The sequence below is a fragment of the Strix uralensis genome, chromosome Z (genome assembly GCF_047716275.1).
Source record: "Strix uralensis isolate ZFMK-TIS-50842 chromosome Z, bStrUra1, whole genome shotgun sequence".
In the NCBI taxonomy this organism is placed as follows: domain Eukaryota; kingdom Metazoa; phylum Chordata; class Aves; order Strigiformes; family Strigidae; genus Strix; species Strix uralensis.
Genome location: NC_134012.1, coordinates 65,709,128 through 65,730,018, shown reverse-complemented (window position 1 = coordinate 65,730,018; position 20,891 = coordinate 65,709,128). Strand labels below are relative to the sequence as shown.

The following is a 20,891-nucleotide window of genomic DNA, read 5'->3' as shown; positions in this document are numbered from 1 at the left end:
TCCAATCTGTCAGGACCTCCCCGGTCAGCCAGGACTGCTGGTAAATGATGGAAAGCGGCTTGGTGAGCACCCCAGCCAGCTCCTTCAGCACCCTCGGGTGTATCCCATCTGGTCCCATAGACTTGTGTGTGTCTATGTGATGCAGTAGGTCACTGACTGTCTCCTCCTGGATTGCGGGGGGATAGTTCTCCCAGTCTCTGTCTTCTGCCTGAGGAGGCTGGATTCCCTCAGTACAACTAGTCTTGTTATTAAAGACTGAGGCAAAGAAGGCATTAAGCACCTCAGCCTTCTCCTCATCACTTGTTACCATGTTTCCTCCTGCATCTAGCAGGGGATGGAGACTCTCCCTGGTCTTTCTTTTGCTACTGACATACTTATAGAAACATTTCTTGTTATCCTTGATTGCTGAAGCCAGGGTAATTTCCATCTGGGCTTTAGACCTCCTCATTTCTACCCTGCATAGCCTCACAGCATCTTTGTAATCACTGTGAGTGGCTAGCCCCTTCTTCCAAAGGCTGTAAACTCTCCTTTTCTCCCTGAGTTGCAGCTAAAGCTCCCTGTTCAGCCAGGGTGGTCTTCTCTGTCGCCGGCTTCTCTTACAGCACCTGGGGACCGCCTGTTCCTGAGCCAATAACACTTCCTTCTTAAAGAGTGCCCAGCCTTCCTGGACCCCTACACCCTTCAGGACCGTCTCCCAAGGGATCCTTTCAAGCAGGTGCCCAAACAAGACAAAGTCAGCCCTTTGGAAGTCCAGGATGTCAGTTCTGCTTAGCCCTCTCCTGGCCTCTCTGAGAATAGAGAACTCTATTTATTTCATGATCCCTGTGTCCTAGTCGTCCTCCGACCGCCACATCATCCACCAGTCCTTCTCTGTTCACAAAGAGGAGGTCCAGCAGGGCACCTTCTCTGGTTGGTTCTCTCACCAGCTGCGTCAGGAAGTTGTCTCCCACACGTTCCAGGAATCTCTGGGACTGGTCCTGCTCTGCTGTGTTGTATTTCCAGCAGATGTCTGGGAAGTTAAAGTCTCCCACAAGAACAAGGGCAAGTGATCGTGAGATTTCTCCTAAGTGCCTATAGAATATTTCATCCACCTCTCTGTCCTGGGTGGGTGGCCTATATTAGACTCCTACTACAACATCTGCCCTGTTGGCCTTCCCCCTGATTCTAATGCAAAGACACTCCACCCTGTCTTCACTACACTTGTGCTCAAAGCAATCATAACAAATCATAATTCTCATTGCACTCAAGGGCATTTAGTATGTATTGTTATCCATATAAGTGTTTCTCATGAAATACAAGGACAAACTGGATGCACCAGATAGGTCAGCCTGTTCTCCAAACTGTCAACAGGATTTAGTAGGGGACTTCTAATCAGGAGCTACAGTCCTTGAAGAGAAACATCTTGGGACACGAAAGCTTATTAAAATTGTTTTACGTCAAGTAAGCTTTAGACCCATGTCGGGATACAGACCCTCACCCTTTGAGCTTGCGCAGAAGGCTGACAAACCCACTGTATGTTACTAACCAATAAGGGATAGAAGCAGTAAGCAGCTAACTAATAATCGTTATAGAAATCATGTAATCACATAGTTTGGAGTGTGTAAATACTTTGAAATGCTTTGGTGTGGTGCGCTTGATTTGTGGATGCTTTCCACCTAGCACCCTGCGCAGAATAAAGCAATATCTCCTCTCTAAACTAATTCTGGTTTCGAGAGGTTTTTTTAGGTAACACAATGAGAAAGAATTTAGCCTAAGAATAAACTTTAGTTCCAGGAGGAACATCTTATCTGTTCAGTATATTGCACATTGTACTCCATTGTTTCAGATTTTTCTGGTAAAAGTGGATGTATGTGAGCTTGTACTATTCATAGTGAATTCACTGCTGTACATAGCAGTAAGTTAATCCCTGCTTTGTTCAGGGTGGGAAAGATGATGAACTTAATGCTCTTAAACCAGCAGTTATAAAACACCTGATTCCCATAGTGCGTTCTCAGTCTTTCAAATGCATTCAGCTGTAGTTTATTCATATTTCTCTCAACTTGGTTTTATCATAGTTAATTCTGTAAGTGGCTGTAAATTTCCTTACGACCCTGTAAAAAACTTGTTATAGCAGAGATCATAAGCCAAAATGATTTCTAGCTTAAAAATAAATACTAATACTAATTCAAGGCCCACTTAAAATTTGAGTGGCATATGGTACAGCAAATTTCTAAACTGATGAATAGACAGTTTTGGATACTCTGATGGTTATAGCCAGTGACACTGCTGTGCTGCAGATAGCTGGGCTCCTGAGTACTGAGGCAAATACATACTGTTTCTCCCATGGTTTCAGAGGCAGGGAAATGAGGCTTAAGTCTGGAGAAAGGGCTGAAAATTGTACTATACCTTCAGAAGACTTTGGTGGCTACTTCATACATTTTATTCTGATGTTCTAATGTTTTTTTTCACATGCAGCAGAGATGACTGCTGTAACACAGTCTCTTGGCAGGCATTTGCAGGGTATTTGATGTGCTCTCTTTGCAACTGTAAGATCTAAGTATAAATAGAATTGGTGGATTGAGGTGGTGGAGGGAATATTTAATTTGCTTCCAACGATTTCCTCAAGATAAAATAGCTTCTGTGATTTGATCAGTATCCAAAAGGTACAGTTTAGAAGCTGAGAGAAGTGAAAAGCTGTGATGTTAAAGCATCCAAAGCGTCAAAATGTCGCTATTTTTGTAAGGGTGGCTAGGTTAGCTTTCCAAACTCTAGGTCTTCAAAATATCTTAGAGCACTGCTAAACATACTGGTTTTGCTGAAATACCACCTCTCCCTGTAGCACTGACTGTTGTCATTAGCATTGAAGGGCTGGCTACATTCAAAAGCTGTTCTGCTTCACTCTGAGTCTCTACCAGCTGTGCTTGAAGGGAATGCTGAGAGCTGGCATGCAGCTTTGAGTGTTCATATCTAGGACTTCTCATTCTGAGGATGACTCACCTTATACTGTGTGTGAGAGAAAGGGGAGGAATTATTTGCAAGTGTTAGGAGTGGCAGTTAAAACCCTGTGTTGGATGTGACACTTCCTAAAAGTTAGTGGAAGCACCCTTACATCCTTTTGAATGCGACTGTTTCATTTTCTGTTTTCAGTTGGCATGGTGATTTTGCTTTGCACATAGAAAAATGTTTTTTATCCATGGAGCTAATGATTCTCAATCTTTTCCTAGAAGAGATCACTCATCCTGTATCTTGCTCTTTAATTGCATGCATTCATTCATATACTGAACCTTAAAGGGTTAGTTTGTCACATGAAACCTGGGGTAGGCAAACCTGAAGTTTGAAGTGACCTGGCTCCACCTGTGTAGCACCCAGACTGCCGAGTGAAACGGAGTACCATTTTGTGAAATGCTGCTGCTTTCTATTTACCTGCTGTGTTGTCAGGAACAGCAATGTGCCCTGAAGCCATCCTATAGCTAGTCTTTTTGCCCAGGAGGCCTAAGCTGTTAAATTCATAGATTGCCTGTGCATGAAAACATCTTCTCTATGAAGTGCATGGGATGTTTCAAATACAAATGAAGGAATTCCAGTGGTAAAACCTTTGAGTCCTGTTTAAGACTGTGTGACTGTACTATGGAGAAAGTTAAGTAAGCCATGTAGTTGGTCATTGTAGCTGACAATGTGGTACACAGTTCTGTTGGTATTGGCAAAACATCCATTATTGTGATGGTTTTCTTAAAAGAATAATCAGATTTCTTTTTTTCTGTAGGGAATCTGACACCAGAGCCGTCTAAAATATCATCTTCTACAAGCCACCCAGATCTATTAGGTGGTTGGGATTCTTGGGCAGATTCCTCAGGAACCAGCAATGTAGTGTCACCACAGTTGAAGCCTCTTTTTGAAGGTATTATGAAATTAAATTCTTCCACTAGGAGGAGTAAGGAATATTCCAGATTTGGTCAGTTTAATAACCTGAAACTGCTGAATGTGTCTTCATGCCTTTTTGTTTTGTTGCTTATAGGACTTCATGCTCTTGTGCTTACATGCCGCTTTAGTAAGGCACTTGTGTTTTTTTCAGAGTAAGTTCAAGGCAGAGGAACCCAATAGTTTCAGTTATCTGTAGTAATGGTGGTTCTTGTCATGGTAAAAGATGTCATGGAGCAGAATGCTGGGGAGGTTTACACAAGGTGGTATGGAAATTGTACTTTTATTCATTCTCTCAATTTCCAAATACACCAAGTACATATGTTTTCTAATTATACAGGTCAAGCTTTTACCACAGGGAGCCAGTCCAATGTGTCTTCAGGTCTGCCTTTCAGCCAGGCTGTATCTCAGAACTTTGATCCTTTTGCTGATCTTGCCAATCTTGGATCTAGTCTTCCAGGTAAGAACTTACTTTTAAGAAACTATGCTTAATGCCTCCATGGTTTGATTTGCTTCTTGTATCCATAAATGTAGCCGATAGCTTATATAAACTGTTTCCTTTTAATTGTTAACAACCAGCTTGAGGCAGTTGCTGAGAGCAGACAAGTAACAAGAAAAGATGGCATCTTTACAGAGATTGTGAGGAACATGCAGAATAATATTTCAGAAGATAACCACAGTTGCGATTTAAAAACAGTATAAATACTTAATGCTTCAGAATCTAGTTGAGATGAGAAACCAGGGGTTGCTGATTCAGTAACTGATCATGAGGTTTCTTATCTAGCATTGATACTGTGCAGTGAAGGATATAAAATGAAAGCTGAATTAAATTCTTTGTTAGATCCAAAGTGACAGTTGTCTTCCTTTTAATTCAATACTTTTCTTTGAATTCAGTAGGCCTTCATAGCTCTGTTGCTCAAATCTGTCATGTTTGTAAGATGAGCACAAATCAAGCCCATACTTGTACACCAAATACCATGAGCAGTATGAACATTTGTCAGTTTGCAGTGGTGTGTACAAGAAGTTATGGAAGATGAGACACATCGCAGAGTAACACTTGTCCCAGGATGTTATATTCACCCCAAACTCAGGAATTAGCACTGCAGCATTCTCAAGCAGCAGAAAAACTAAGGGCAATAAAAAGAACTGAGGTTCTTGCATTTCAGGGCCACACTGCCCTAGCAAATGTCTGATTTGTAGCTTTTAAATGTGACTAGCTGCTAAGAGTCCAAGAAATCATTTGGAACAGCCTATAATTGCTGAGTTGTTGAATTGCAGAAATGAGCTTTTCCCTTAGCTTGGAGCGGACAGGTTTTACCCTGTTGCCTTGGTAGTTAGCATTGTATATTGAATTGACTACCCTCTTGGTGGAATTATCTTACATATATAATTTGGGTTAATATGGACCTGTTAAATCCTATATGTATCATGACAGTAAAAAAATCAATTTCTTTGACTTGGAGATGCAGGTATAGCATTCAGTGAACCAGTGGAAGAAATTGTACCGATTTTAGCAGGATTTAGATCAATTCACAGAATCACAGAATCATTCAGGTTGGAAAAGACCCTTGGGATCATCGAGTCCAACCATCAGCCCTACTCTACAAAGTTCTCCCCTACACCATATCCCCCAACATCTCATCTAAACGACCCTTAAACACATCCAGGGATGGTGACTCCACCCCCTCCCTGGGCAGCCTATTCCACTGTCTGTCCACTCTTTCTGTGAAAATTTTTTCCTAATGTCCAGTCTGAACCTCCCCTGTTGCTGTTTAGTTCTTTAGTCTTTCAGTAGGAAAAATGACTGCATTAAAAAGTAGCCAGTTGTCACTGTGCTAGTTAACCTTCTCAGGCTTGAACTGAATTTTCAGGAAGCTACAAGAACTGGAGTTTAGACTCAGTGTTGTATTTCTCATAGGAGTGTTTTGGCCTTCACATACAAGCCATTATTCTGGAAGAAGAGTTATGAAAGTGAAAGCTGCTTAATTTAGAATACTATATAAACAGAAAAGAAACAATAGCTAAAGGTGGTGGTGGTAGTAGTAGTGTATTAGGCTAGTGGTAGGATTCCAGTATGTTTTGTGGTAGTTGGTGTTCTCACACTCTTCATTCCTAGAAATGGTCTTGTACCAGAAAGTAGGAGTGTAGTTTTGAAAAGTTGCTGCTGGTAGTGATGTGTTGCGGGAGGATATCGGACTTGCATAACTCTGAGAGTTATATCAAGCAAAGCAGTTTATTTTTCTAATACTACATACTTATGCTCTCACCAAAGCTCTTACTTCATAATTAGCAAATCAGCAATTAGACAGCTATCAACCTTTTCTCCTATCAGCATAAGACCACTCTAACACACGCTGTGCAGACTAGTCACCTTCTTGTTCATGTGGTGGTAACTTCTCACAGTTCAGTACTTTTCCACAGTTCAGTGTTGCAGCTGTCCATTGTTTTTCCCTGCCACCTTGGCACAACTCGGCAGTTTCTTATCTTACTCCGAAAGCCTGTTTCTCATCAAAGCCTTGCTGCTTCTCAGAGGCTGTGCAAGGCTGACAGGCTGATGTCTCCCACGGTGATGCATTGGTTTGTCCTACAGAAAGAATTGGTTGGCCTTGAAGACTGAAATAATGAATGTAGAATGCTTTGAAATGAGGAGACTTTTCAATGTGTGAGACCATGTATTCTGACTAATAACAGGGATTTTTTTCTTGTAAATTCCACAAGTTAGAAGTGACTGAAGACTAAGTTGACTATGCAACTGGGTTCTTTCGTGAAAAAACAGTGCAATCTTAGATCTTTCAGGTGTTGTATCACAGTACGAGGTTTTCTCAGGTGTGGTGTTTAGAGGTATAGTATGGTACCTTGTAGATGGCCCTGGGAGACATCCTCTTGTGTAAGCTGTTACAGCTATGAGCAGCAGCTACAAGAGGGAGCTATCAGGAGGTGTGGGGAACCAGTTTTGAAAGCGGAAACTGAGTTTACATTGCTGTGTACATCCAGACAAGCTTGGGTGTTTTTTCTGAGGCTTTAGGGTGAATAAAATGGGGGGAAGATAAGTTCTAGACTGGCTTGGGATATGTTTGAGCTGAAAGTTAGGTTCTAATCATCAGCAGCTAATTAATAATGTATGTGGAGATGCAAATATTAATTGACCTTCCTCCAAGAAATAAGGAGATCATAAGTTTGTCATTCAAGACCAAGTGATAAAGATTTCTGGTTTCGAAGTATCAGTATTTCATTCATACTATACTTTCTGGCTGGCTTCAGGTGAGTAACCATATTTGACAGCTAGTCTTGCATTCATGTTCTGTCATTTTTAGGGAGTTCTTCCAACATGAATAGATCTTAATGTGTTTTAGGATGTTATAAGTGTGGTATAAAATGTTTCTTTTCCAAAAAAATTATGTATCTAAATTCAGTCATCATGCTATTTTTTCCCCATGATGGGTATATGCCACGTATGTGCAACTTGTCAAGGGAACTGAGTGTCTAGGAATGTTTCCAAAGGAAGTCAATCAAGAGCAATTTAATAGTGTCTTGGTTTAGAAGAAAAAAAATATCTCAGGTTTATTCTCATCAGTGAGACAAAAAGCTAAACAATTTAAAAGGTAAGAGCTTTATTCTGCTCAACTTGTTTATCATGAGTATTTTAGAGTAGCAAAAAGGCCCTGTGCATTCTTCCCAAAGTGAGTGGCAGGTGAAGCTGTTAAGCAGTGTTATTTATACAGATTTAATGAAGGGAAAGGGGATACTAAAAATTGAGTCAATATTGTGTTGATAGACCTATAGATCACGCCAGGGTGATTACAACAGTATCTCCTGCAGGCTTCAGTGCTTTTTTTAAACTCATGTGCCACATTGCCTGCTAATGCTGCTATAGAATAATCGTCTCATCTTTGTGAAACAGTAGTGCAAGATATCACTACAGACTTAGAAAGCATTCGTTTGAAAATATTTTCAATATATTACATTTTCTTGATTATATAATTAGGTTTTTTTAGTGTCCTCTGCATATTAACAGATGTTGAAATATAATGAATTGGGAAGTAGAACTACTGTCACTGCCAAATTATTTTCTGGCCTTATGCATGCCTGGCTGATCAGATAAGAGTGAATGCTTCTGCTAAAACTGACAGTTGAGGACATGAGTTGTAAGAGGCTGAAAGACTTTCAGTAATGGCTCTAGCTCCTGCCATCCAAGTTACTTGTTAATGAGATTCTTAACTTCATTTTACACGCACTTTTCTGTTACACTGTCTCTTGTATAGTGGTATCACTGTAAACTATGTGTTTAGATGTTGAGACCAAACTGACTGTCTTGTATTAAACAGGTGACAGATACTGAGCTGAACAACTAATTTAGTATTTATTGTTAGGTTCCTCCAGTGGTGGACTCTCGAGTAGTGGCTTTGGTCAGAAGACTGCTCCATCTCAGAAGCTGGGAAATCAGTGGCAGAAATCCACAAAACCACCAAGTCCTTCGTGGCAGTCCCAGACTAAATCCAGCACAGCAGCTAAACCAAATTATGTAGTAAACTTCAGTGTTATTGGAGGACGAGAAGAAAGAGGAGTCAGAACACCAAGCTTTGGTAAGTTTTCTGAATGGCCTGTGTGAAGTTAGTGAGATGTGCTAAATTACCTGCAGAAATTTGTACTTTCATCTTTTTATTTACAGTTAGGTTGTGTCTAGTGGAAATCACAAAAGAGCTTGACAAATCTGGTGTCCAGCTTTTGCAAAGCTGTACTAGAATATCAGAGACAACCTGACCATGTCCCAAATATTTGCAAGTTTGGACATAAAGTCTCAGGGCTATATTCACTCACCCACATGGGTACTAGTTTTGTATCACTGGGTTAGAAAGGTAAATTTGATCTATCCAGGGAGAGATGGTAGATAATGTTGCTTCATGGTAGTCCACTTGTTGCATCCTTTTACCTGTATGTCACATTTTTCCTAACTGAAGCATAGTAGCTAGTCTTAAGAAAGATTGAGGTTAAACTTCCTGGAAATTCTTGTTTCAAACAGGGATGGGGACAGGACCAGGTGGAATCATTCTTGGAACCAGTCCCTTAAGATGTTCCAAATGAATAGGGAAGCCTAGAGGTACAGGCATGGCCTCTTCTACATTAATTTTCTTGGAAAACTTTATTTTCCTGGTGTGTTGGTATTAGGATTTTGCCTCCCTTTAACCAGCATATAACTGAACAGCAGGTACTTTAAATTGAAATGATTCTGTTGATTTGTATCTGGAAAGAGGTGGCAGGATGGAGAGGCAGTGGGCCTAAGTTGCAGCACAGGAAAGTCTAATTGGAGAACAGGAAAAAAAATTCAATTAGCATGATGAAATGCTGAAATGGGGCAAGAGATGTTGTGATTCCTCATCCTTGAAAACAGGTGGCCCTCAACTGGACAAGGACCTGAGAAATTTATCTAGTTGTCGCCTGTTTTGAGTGGGGATTGCACTGAATGACAGAGGCTTCTTTAGAATTCAGTTATTCTACAGTTCTCTAAAATTTGTTGGTTCTGTAATGACTATTTATGTTGATATTTTATCCTTTCATTATTCTGTAAAAGTTTGAACTTCAGTGTTGACTACCTACTTTTGACTAGAGTATTGAATATATATAGTCACTTGAAAAACTGCTGCACAACAGTTACTGCGCAACTTTGTAGTGGAAAAATGGAACTGTTTCCAAAATCATGAATAGGTAGATGTCTACTCCCTCAAATCTATTCCCATTTTTGAAAAAACTGGACATAAAAGTATTTAGTCACATGTATGCATATGACGTTATCTGTTTGGCTGGACTGAAAGCTTGTCAATGATCCCTTTTATTCCTGTCCTGTTAGTCTTGTGGAGTTTATCAAGCCACTGAAGGACATGTATCATGGTAGTGAGAAATGTCATTCAGGTGTATCTAAGTGCAGTATATTTCCCCCATTAATGTATTCTCCTATGTAACTTTTTATTTAATTCTTCTCCTTTCATAGGTCAAAAGCCAAAAGTTTCAGAAAATGACTTTGAGGATCTCTTATCTAATCAAGGGTTTTCGGCTAAATCTGATAAAAAGGGACCAAAGACCATTGCTGAGATGAGAAAACAAGAAATGTCTAAAGATATGGACCCCTTGAAACTCAAGGTTTGTTTAACAGCGATTTTGATTTAAGTGAAAATCTGAGCTTACGCTTAGAACTGCTGATAACAGAGCAGAAGGATACAATGACTAACAGCAAACTGATGAAGCAGAATGAAATTTTATTTGTATTTAAATTATATAACTGTAGAAGTTAGCATGAACAAGAGTCAGTTGGTAATGAAACAGCAGAGACAATAGCACTAAAAGTGTGTGGATGGAATGCAAGTTCCCGTTTTTTTAAGCTAAGCTTGCAGATTTTAAGAACCTGTTTTCTTGTCAGTCCATTCTTTGACGCCAGAACTGTTCTTTCTCTAGTGTTCCCAAAGGTTGTCTTAGAAAAGATGGATTTGGCTGATAATGCAAAACTACACTTTAAAAAACAGGCAGGTGAGGATAGCTGTCTTCAGAGTGACCACTTACTTGCATTTACCAGTTAGAGTGCTGCTGCTGTCCTAAGACAGCAGTTCTGGAGATGGGCTATAGAGCTAGTCTGTGGGTGTTACCTGCTCAACTGTTCAGATTTTTGATGTATTTCTCATTGATAACATCATATATATATAAAATACCTTCAGTTTTGTAGGCTTTATGGTGCTGTAGAAAAGTTTATCAAAGAACTTTGGAAGGATGCTGAAATTTGTTTTCACAAGGTGTCTTACCTGAAAAGTATGCACTGTTTGCATGGGTACCTTTTAACACTAATCACCGTAAATGGAAATGAGTACAGATTTTTATTCACCATACTCGTAGCTGATAGAGGGCAGAGATTTTCATATTACATAACTCAGTGTTCAAGATGCTCTATCACTATATCACAGTGGCTTGAATAATGGTGTTGAAGTCTGAAATGGCCAGTTATTCTAATCAGCTTTCACTGGGATATCTGAAAGAACACTTTAGTTTGTGCACCCCTGCAGGTTGCTTAAGTAAACTTTAACTGTTAATATGCGTGATCTGAAACTCTCGTACAAATCAAATAAAAGCTTTAGTAAATTAATGTTGTCCCCTGACAGGGAGTTAATGTAATAGTGACATGTTTTGAATTACTTGTCATTAATTTTACAGAGTTTTGTAATATGTTAACCATCTCAGTACTTTCTCTTGCAATGACTGAATTTCTGCAATAAACTACTAACAATGAGCTACTCTCCAGTGACAGATGCAAAATACCACTTTTGGGTGGCTAATGATCTGGATGCCAGAAAGAAGAATGGAGTAAGACAGTTGGGCTTAATCTTATAGTCTTGTACAGAGTGAAGGTATGTTTTTAGACTGAGAATGCTTACAGTGCTGCATTCAGTTCTATACATTCTGTTTTTCCCAGATTCTTGAATGGATTGAAGGAAAGGAGAGAAATATCAGAGCGTTAATATCCACTCTTCATACAGTGCTTTGGGAAGGGGAAAATAAGTGGAAACCGGTCAGTATGGCAGATCTAGTAACTCCTGAACAAGTAAAGAAGTACTACAGGAAAGCAGTGCTTGTAGTTCATCCAGATAAGGTGAGCGTATTCCTCTGATCTTTCCTTTAGAAGGAATATAGACTGCTTTCACCACACAGTACTAGTTACTGACAGATGCTGCAGCCTCGCTACATGCTCTTCACTTGTAGGGTGCAGCCTCAGCACCCTACATGCTCTTCACTTTGCTTCCATTGTCTTCTGAATTTTGTGTCCTACTGCATTCAGGTACTACAGGATTTTTCTTGTCATCCTGACACAGCACAAAATTCAGGACATAAATGTTAACAAATGAAAGATCCCATGAGGGTTGTACTGAGCACCAAAGTCAGTTATGCTGGGTTCAGACTGACTGCTGTCAGTTTTAGTACTGATCAGTGGAACCTCCTTTATTTCTACTAGCTGATACTTCAGGTCTTTAGGACTGTTCACCAGTATATGAAGACTCAGAGGCTGCCACAGCAAAACTGGTGGGAAAAACCTGCTGAACCTCCTTTACTGAACAACTTTACTTGGAACTAGAAAAAGTAAACTTCACTAGAGTAAACACATTAGCAGTTGAAAAATACTTGATGAATATGACATTCCAGTTGTCTTTAAAATATTTAATGCATTTTATTGCTGTCTGTTAGTCTTCCAATGTATGAAGGTAGCTTCTTGTTCTAAGTCATTGTACTAGGCTGTGTTTTAGATATAAGTGTTTGAATGTTCCTGGTTTGAACTTTCAAGCTTGCTTTCACTGGTGGTTCAGTGAGTAGTAGTCTGAAGTCCTATGTCTTCTATCCATAACAGAGAAACAAGATGTTGTTCGTTCTTTTCTTCCTGCCCCACACATTGCCTGCCCCGCGCCCCCCCGCCTTGCTGGTTTTGGCCATGTGACTTCTTCCACCTTTGTGGTGGTGTTTTGGTGCTTTCTGTAAGCCCCTTAATGCATTAGTGTCAGAATACAGGCCTATTTGAGGCATTTTCTTCTTCCTTGTCTTTTTTTTCTGCCACTTTGAGTTAAAGCAGTCCCTGAAAGGGTCTATAAAGCACTGCAGTTGGCAAAAGCCAAGCACCAAGAGAAGGGAAAGGATACTGCAGAGGGCTCTAGGGTTTCCCTTTTGTGTTGGAACCTGTTAAAATGACTCATCTTGAGGGACTGAATCTTTACTAACTGTGGGGGTTGCATTGGCCCAGAGGCAGGGCTGCTGTGAAATAGGCAGGGATTCAGGAGCATAATTCCATTGAGTATGGAAGCAAACACACAGGAAGTGCTGTGTCGTTAATGTTGAGTCTTAGCATCACTTGCAGTCAGTAACAGATTCTTCTGCAGGGGATCCTGTCCAAAAGGAGTCATATTAAATAGTGCTTGAATTTTACTCTTGTACACTATTCCAAGGTCTGTCAGAAAGCAATTTCAAAAATCAGTGAATTTGATCATTAATATTAACTAAAACTATGAAAAGAACAGTTTGGAAAACTGTTTTTAGCTAAGTTTCAGTTATGAGTTGCACTAAAAGTTTGAAGTAACGTAAGGAAACCAAGGCTTTGGCATTGTTTAAAATATTCATGGCAAACTTTGGATAAGATTGGAGAGAGCTGTGTGCCTGCAAAATTGTATTCACACAGCAGTCTGAAGTTGTTGAATAAGATAGGAAAGATCTCACCCCTTTTATATTTGCTAAGTCATGTTATTCCTAATATTTTTATGCTTCTAATATGTACTCTTTGTTTCCAGGCCACAGGACAACCTTATGAGCAGTATGCCAAAATGATCTTCATGGAATTGAATGATGCATGGTCAGAGTTTGAAAACCAGGGATCAAAGTCCCTTTTCTAAAACTTCATCTGTTACAGAACTACTTCTAAAAACTGGAGCTGAGCATTGTTGTGACTTTATTGCACCTATGATTTATGAAGCGCTTTTCCATGATTTCAGCACAGTTTCTAATTGTGCGCTTAAATGTGGTGGTATATTTTGTAAGATGTAGAATACACAGCATTACATGGGTGCATTAAGAAAACAGCTGCTCAGTACTTGAAGAAATCAGTCTTGGAAGTAAAGACTTCCTTTCAGTTTTACATATGGTAAAATAGAATTTTAATGAAGCTCCATGATTTCTGGTATACTAGTATGAATCATTCCAGTTTCACTGATCTTTGCTTTACCTCTACCTTCCCAAATTTCTGTTACTTTCAGTAGTTTTGTGATTCAATTTTGATGTTTGGTGCCTGTTGCCTTATTCAGAGTGCTTCAGTTATCAGCAGTGACTTTGCTTTGCTTATCTCAAACCTGAAAGTGTATATTTTCAGCTGTATTTTATGTAATCAATCTGATAATCATTCTGTAAATAATGTTTTCTGACAATACCTGTGTTCCTTACAATAAAGTAACAGTTGTTCAGCCAAAAAGACCCCAAATGTGGGAAAGTCAGCCAGGGTTCTTGATTTTTAATTTTTTTAAGATATGAATCTAGAAACAAAACTTTAAGGTCTGCATGTTCATGCTGTTATTTATTATGAACCTTTGGAAGGCAGTATGACCAGTACTTATTTTCCTAGTTTTTTTAATAGTGTCTTTTGCTTCAGATTTCAGTGGAACATTCCTTCCACTAGATTTCAGATACTCTGATAGAAATAATATTATTCTGAAACTTGAAGTGTAAGCACAAAACATTTTATTCTGCTTTGATTTGTCTTGAGTAAATACTACATTACACATTATCATCTGGAGAGCATTTAAAGTGCTTTAACACATTTTGCTGCATGTCTGAATTTCTGTATTATTGAGATGTGCATGACATCAGTGTATGTGAAAACATGGGATATATTGGTAGACTGGTGGATTTCTGCTCACCTACCTTCCATGCACTGGCTAATGCAAGATGAGTAGAGACACAACTTGATAACAAAACTTGTCATGTTTTCTGATCTCTATTCAGAATGCAGTTTTTCACTAGTGCTGGGATGAATGAATTCAAATGACCAATGACTGTTACGCAGTGTGTAATAACAAAACGCAATTTTCATAGCAAGTTTGAAAATGTTGAAAATTAGTGTTGTGGTATTAAAACTTTGGCAACAGTATCTTTAAATAGTACAGTTGGGCATTCAAGGGGATATTTTGATTATTTAGTTTTATACATTTTTCATGCTTTGCTGAGGGAAGCTGTACCATTATCAGAGGTAACTCTTCAGCTGAGGAACATCTAAACAGAAAACATGATTCTAATGTCACCTGAACAGTGTGTTGGATGAGGTTTTCCACTGCCACCCCAGCCTGAGAGCTGATGGGTATAGAGACTTGTGAACACAGGTTGCAATTCATAGCCTCTAAGCTTAAATCCAACACAGTTACTTATTAACATCTGATAAAAGGGTTTGTTTGTGTATATTCACATACATATTCAGCTACTGTGATTTTTAAGATGGAAGGTCAGGATCAGTTATGAATCAGGAAGGCTTTATATTATTCGTAGCTGCAGTTGATTTCAGTTACTGCTTTGATGCATTCTTAAATCTCAGTAGATTTCTTCATAAAAAAACAGGTAACTTGCTGTCTGATTTAGAGTAAGAGCTAATGTTTTTTTCCTTGGGACACTTCATTAATTCTTTGTATGTGTGGTCTGCATCCATGGAAATTAAAGGCTCCTGCTGGTAGGATAGCTTGGTTGGAGATGTGCATGGCTTTTAACAGTTCTAGGGCAAATGATATCTAGTAATAGGTTTAAAAAGACACATACAGATATATAATGTCTGACTGCACTCCTATATACAGCTGAGAGGTAAAGCATTTCCGAGAGCTGCTTTTGGTAAGGAAGGACTACTTTAAAAACCCATGTTCCTCTCAGCACATACGGGCAACTTAATTTTTAGGGACACATTTTTAATTGTTCATTTCTTAAAATACGTGTATAAAATTGAAAATGGGGAGGAAAATATTCTGCTTTGTATGTTACGTAGCATTTTCTGGATCATGTCTACATTTCTCTGTTTATTTCTCTACTCTAGTTTGCAAAACTTTAACAGTGAAGAAAAACCTTGGATGTGATTTTAAGTGAGAAGGGAAACATGAGTGTAAGTTTTTCATCTGGAACTGAATATCTCTTGACATTGATTCCCACTTTTTAAAATAATGGAAGATCATGAAGTTTGGCTGTGGATTCTTCCAAGAGCTACTTGATAATTACTGAAATTTCACTCAGGTTGACAGGATCCCTCAACTTACTTAGTCAGCTCTGGTCCTCAGTGGGGGATCTGACTGATTGCTATGTCCTGCTCCTTTCAATGTAGTGGAATTTTGGTGTTAAGAATCTGGGAGATGCTCAGTTTAACTCAAATCTTGACAGTGAAACTTTCTTGGAGGGGTTTTCTTGTATAACTGTTATCAGTTAGCTGTGTTGCCCTCAATGTGCAAAAAAATTGGATTTCACTAAGGCCCTGTAAACAAACATTAAAAATTCAAGTGATAAACATGAATTTAGTAAACTGAAGTGTTTTCTTTAGAAGATACAGCAAAATGAGGACTACCAAAGGTCTTTCATAGTGTAAGGTGCTTATATTAAATTTTTTAGTTACAGGAATCTGGGAAGAGGGAAGTTAAAGTAAATTTTATATACACATGTTGAGTTTTAATGTTGCTTTTAAAGGAGAGGGTCATTTGGAAGAAAAAGTCCAGAAGTTCTGTTTGAATTAATCTTAAAACAGTAACAAATAGTAGAAAAACTGTGAATGAGGGCTTCTCAACCTTTCTCATGCTCTGTACTTCATTGTTAATTGGATGTCTGCTCTATGGGATAGGACTGCACTCAAGCTATTACACATTTCACTGTAGCTGTATTCTTAATGTCCCCAAGCAGAAAAGTTTTTAGAATAGGATGCAGAAAAATTGATAAAACTGAGACTTGATTAGATACTGTGAATTTCCTCTGCACTTAAAATGTATATTTTCCATTCCTGCTTGTTATTCATTGCACAGTTAAATTTTGAAATGTTGAAGTGAAATCTTGCCCTGAAAGCTAGACTTGATACTTACTTCTGCTGACTGCAAAGCTTGAGGTTGAGGTAACTGAGTGTTGTCAGTAGGTTGATGATGTGTCTACCAGACTTCACATGTGGCACTTGAAGTTCTATTATGAAGCACCTCCTTGACTCTTGCAGCAAAACACAGTGCCTTCTGGCCCATGTTTGTAGTTCCATTGTCTGTTAATGACAACTGATTAATACCATGCCTTCTTCACAGCCTACCAGGATCCAGTTCTTAAAAGTGAGTAGCTTAACATGGTTATTGCAAGAGCAAAGAATAACAGTGTAACAAAGATTAAGGGAAGAGTAGAGTAGAACATCCAGACTCTAACCTACACCTCAAATGTATTCCAATTCTTTCTTCATTGACCTATTCCTACCTACCTCTGCTAAAACCAGGTCTAGACTAATAGAAAGAACCTGGTTTGTAGCATGCTTTTCCAACCCTTTTGGAAGTGCTATTGACTAGCTATAGGCAAGTGTCAGTACCAAGTGCCTGCCTTTTTTTGCAAAAGTTGCTATAAAGCAGGACTTAGAATGATTGGGCAGGTTTCCACTAGTTATTTCTGAATTAAGTTGCTTATGTTATATTGCTGTTACATCTGGAGAGTCAGGCAACTTAGCTTTTAAACTAGAGATCTGTGAAGAAGAATTGGTGTTAAGAGTGTTTGTGGCTAGAACCTACCAAATGGAGAAGAGTGTTTTGACCATGTTGGAGGAAATCAGTTGGTGTCTTTAACCTTTGGCATGCCTGTTTGGTGTTTTCTAGTGCTGTCAGATTTCCTTGAACTTAACAGCAGGGAAGAGAAAGAAAATGAGCAGTTAAGCACTTACATTCATGTTAAATCATGGTGTTATGCGCAATATTGTTAGTGGGTAATGATTCCCAGTCATCAAGCATGGGAGGAGAAGTTCCTCTGCATTATTACCTGGGTAAAGTTCATACAGCTTGCTAATCAATGGTAGCTTCCTTCAGCAAGTACAGAATGGAAAACCTCCAACAGTGCTGATGAAGTATGTTTCATAGGAACAGTGGCAAAGTCCTTGGCATTGCACCTGTGAGGGTAACTGGTGCTCATGAAAAATGTTTACCTCCATTTTCTGGCTGATTCTAGAAGGTTCCTCCAGTGTTGTCTTGCCAAGCACAGAGTAACAGTTCCTTCCTGAATGCAGACTACATCTCAAAGCTGCATGCACAAATTAGTATTTTTCACAAACCAAAGCAGAGTTTGAGCATAACTGAAATCTTGGCTGCCCTTTTGGATTTCTGGGTTATGTGCCCCATTCCACCTCCCAAGGCCAGACTGCAGTTACCCCAGCAGCAGCAGTATGTTTGCGTAGTCATTGGCCATTGCATTTTCTGCTTCTCACAGTAATATTTCAGGGGTAGCATAAATGTGGAAACATTGTTGCTTCTTAGCTGTGTCCTTTATTGCCTAACAATTGCAATGTATTGAATGCTTTGTAAGTAAGTTCAAATTACTCTTGTACAGTTGCCTGTGCTTTGAGTCAGTTGACATTTTCTGTCAAGAACTTGCAGGTGATTGACCTGTGAAAGCTGTAAAAGGAATGTATCATTTCCCACCCCTTGAGTCTGTCCCTTGTGCAGAGTGGCTCTAGTTACCAGACACCCAGTGACGAGGAGCAAAAGGTGACTCAGCTGACCTGTGTTTCTGATCTTGATGAATCTTGCAATGCTTGCTTGCTCTCTGTTTGGATGAGCTTACTGTAGACTGCAGTTTAGACTGCATTAAGCTTCCATCACATGCTCCAAAAATACAAATTCAGTCATTTTTATGAAGGATACATGTCATAGAAGCTTTTATTACTAAAAGAGGCATTGTGAGAGCTCCTGAAACTCTTTAGTGGAATGTACTGTATATTTGCAATGTACACTTCTAAAAGTGACTTATCTCTAAGGACTTAGCTTGCTCTGAGGACCTTATTGTATTTACCTGTAGTTGTGACTGTTCTTTCTATACCTGTGATTTTTCTGGTTTAGGGCGTGTGGAAGGACAGAACAGATATTTAAGTCCTATTTTTTGCTGTCGTTAGGTAATGCAATGTACTGAGTAATTTTGTTACTAGTGAAATTAAAATTATACCTGTATGTATATAAAGATAATATAGTCAAAATAAGCTTTGTTTAAAAGTAGATTCAATGTTTGGCACAATGTCCTTGAACAGAATATTTTGAAGTGTATTACAACATAACCAATGATCAATTAAAACAAACAAAATTACTTTGCATGTTTCTTTCTTTACCAAGGGAAAAATGACCTGAATACCCAAAGCATTTCTAGAAATGGTTCTCATTAGTATGTTCAGGTTGACTGAACCTCTTGGAAACGAAGTGTCTCTTCTGTTGGAGAGGAGTCCCTGCAGTGTGCTCTGTGGTTTGGCAGCTTGTATAGAGCTGTGAGGGGTTCTTGCACAGGACCTGGTGTAATGCAGTGCCATCCTGTCCCCCAAGGGAAGCTCTTCCATAGGTGCATCACAGTAATTGAAGGTCAGGAGAGCAGGAAGAAGTGGACAAGACTGAGGCAGGAGGGAGGAATGAACAGCCTCTAGTGAGGGTGGAGGAGTGGGACATATGGTGATGAAGGACTGCAGACCTGGGGAATCTGTGGCAGAATGCTGGAGATGGGGGAATTGCTGCTGAGACAGTACTAACAAGGAACCCAGAAGCATCTTTTGACTCTATGCTCTCAAGAATGGGGGAGGCAGGGTCTTTTATAGTTGGGAACAAGCCACTTGGTGACATTGAGAAAGTTTCTTTAAAAAAGTAAAAGCATAGCTGTGTAGGATTACCACAGGGGATCTCCAAGAATGGTGGCAAACAGGGAGGATATGGGAGAATGGATGGCTTGACCAAAGGAGGATGGGTGGGATAAGCATGAGGCAGGAAAGAAAAGCATAAGCAAACAAGCAAAGTTCTGTTGGGGAAAGGTCATTGCCGTTGGTAAGGTTTTTCATATTCTGCTTACTACTTCAAATAGTCTGATGGGTTTATAAGAATTCAAGATAGGCCTTCTAGCATTTTCTCACTGAATAATCTTTCTCCCTATATCCTTTACAGAACACACTGCTACTTTTGCTGTTAATCTGTTTAGTCTTAAGGTGCAATGCTGCTGAGAAATGTATTGATACTGGCTTCCAGTCATTTACTGCTGCAGCAAAGAAGGATAATGTTAGTCAGTTGCATCTCTTTGGATACAACAAAGCCTCTGGCTACTTTGACATATTTAGAGAGACTGAGTTTGGAATACAATCCACAGCAGATGGAAATCTTGCAGTGTCAACCTGGCAGGCATCCCTGAGTAATTACACCAGGTAGGTAGAATGTGTTACAAAGAAACAGCATGGCCTTAAGTTCAGTAGCAAGCAGAGCAAACAAAATGGCAAGAGCCAGTGGGGGATTTAAAAAAGGCAGCAGAAACACTGTGCAGACCACTGCATATACTGTGGTGTGCAGAGGAGCCTGTAGCAGTACAAGCCAAAGGCTTCCAAGTCGGCACACTGATCTGGATGCTGGAGTGCTGGAGAGGATACAATTTGCTCTGCCTTGGCACTGCCCCTGTGGGAGAGAAGGACTTTTGGCAGATTTTTACCCCCCATGGCAGAACTGATCAAAAAGCACTGAAGAATGGAAAATAGAGCATGTAGATGGGTGAAGACTTGAACTGTAAGTGAAACAAAGAGCTTCACTCAACAGTCAGAATTGAGTATAACAGTTCAGCAGGTATTCTTTATTCGCAGCGCTGGGCAGCACTGGGGATGGCTCCACCACAAGTGCCGCGCTTACTAACAAAACACTCTGACTAATATTCACAAAAAGCATACATATGCATTAGATTTCTTAGAAAAGGCAGTCTTATGCTAATGGATTCTCAGAATTCTTTTACATAGTCTGAGCATGCGTAGTAAAAATAGAGTGAGGGTCTTCTCCCTTCCTAAGGGGTCCACACAGCCTTCCTCACACTGTCCGTTAGTGAACTTTAGGTCTCTAGTGTCCATATATGGTCATAGAGTTACCTCATCCGTCCTTCAGCTCCTGTTTGTTCCAGCTCTCAGCACTTATCTCGACACTGGCATCTTCTTAGGCCCTTTTTTTCTTTACGTTCCTGCTATCAGGGATGTACTCAGAGTTTTTCAGACTGTCTAAGATCTGTCCTATCTTTACTAGGCAAGGAGTTAAAGGTTTCAAAACATCTTACAAGTGGGTAATGACTACAGAGGGTAGTTAGGAAAAAGTATTAATGAAATTACATACATTGCAGTAAAATATGGGAAAAATACAGGAAAAAAAGCTAGTAAAATACCAGTGATGTCTAACGTTAAAATTAAATGTCATATTACAGGTCCCTGTACATTAGCAATTTCAAGTATACTTGTAGCA

The 20,891-nt window shown here is 39.5% G+C and overlaps 1 protein-coding gene across 8 annotated transcripts in view; it reads left to right on the top strand.

The window, feature by feature from the left end:
• Nucleotides 1-18,735, top strand: part of GAK (cyclin G associated kinase) — a 77,758-nt gene extending 59,023 nt beyond the window's left edge. For all 8 annotated transcript variants that reach the window (XM_074857282.1, XM_074857281.1, XM_074857283.1 and 5 more), the window contains 6 exons: nt 3,743-3,877; nt 4,238-4,357; nt 8,268-8,480; nt 9,884-10,032; nt 11,351-11,527; nt 13,206-18,735. In XM_074857282.1, the coding sequence (XP_074713383.1) occupies nt 3,743-3,877; nt 4,238-4,357; nt 8,268-8,480; nt 9,884-10,032; nt 11,351-11,527; nt 13,206-13,307 (896 nt within the window). In that variant the 3' untranslated portion in view covers nt 13,308-18,735. The remainder of the gene's footprint in view (nt 1-3,742; nt 3,878-4,237; nt 4,358-8,267; nt 8,481-9,883; nt 10,033-11,350; nt 11,528-13,205) is intronic.
• Nucleotides 18,736-20,891: the final 2,156 nt, after the last annotated feature.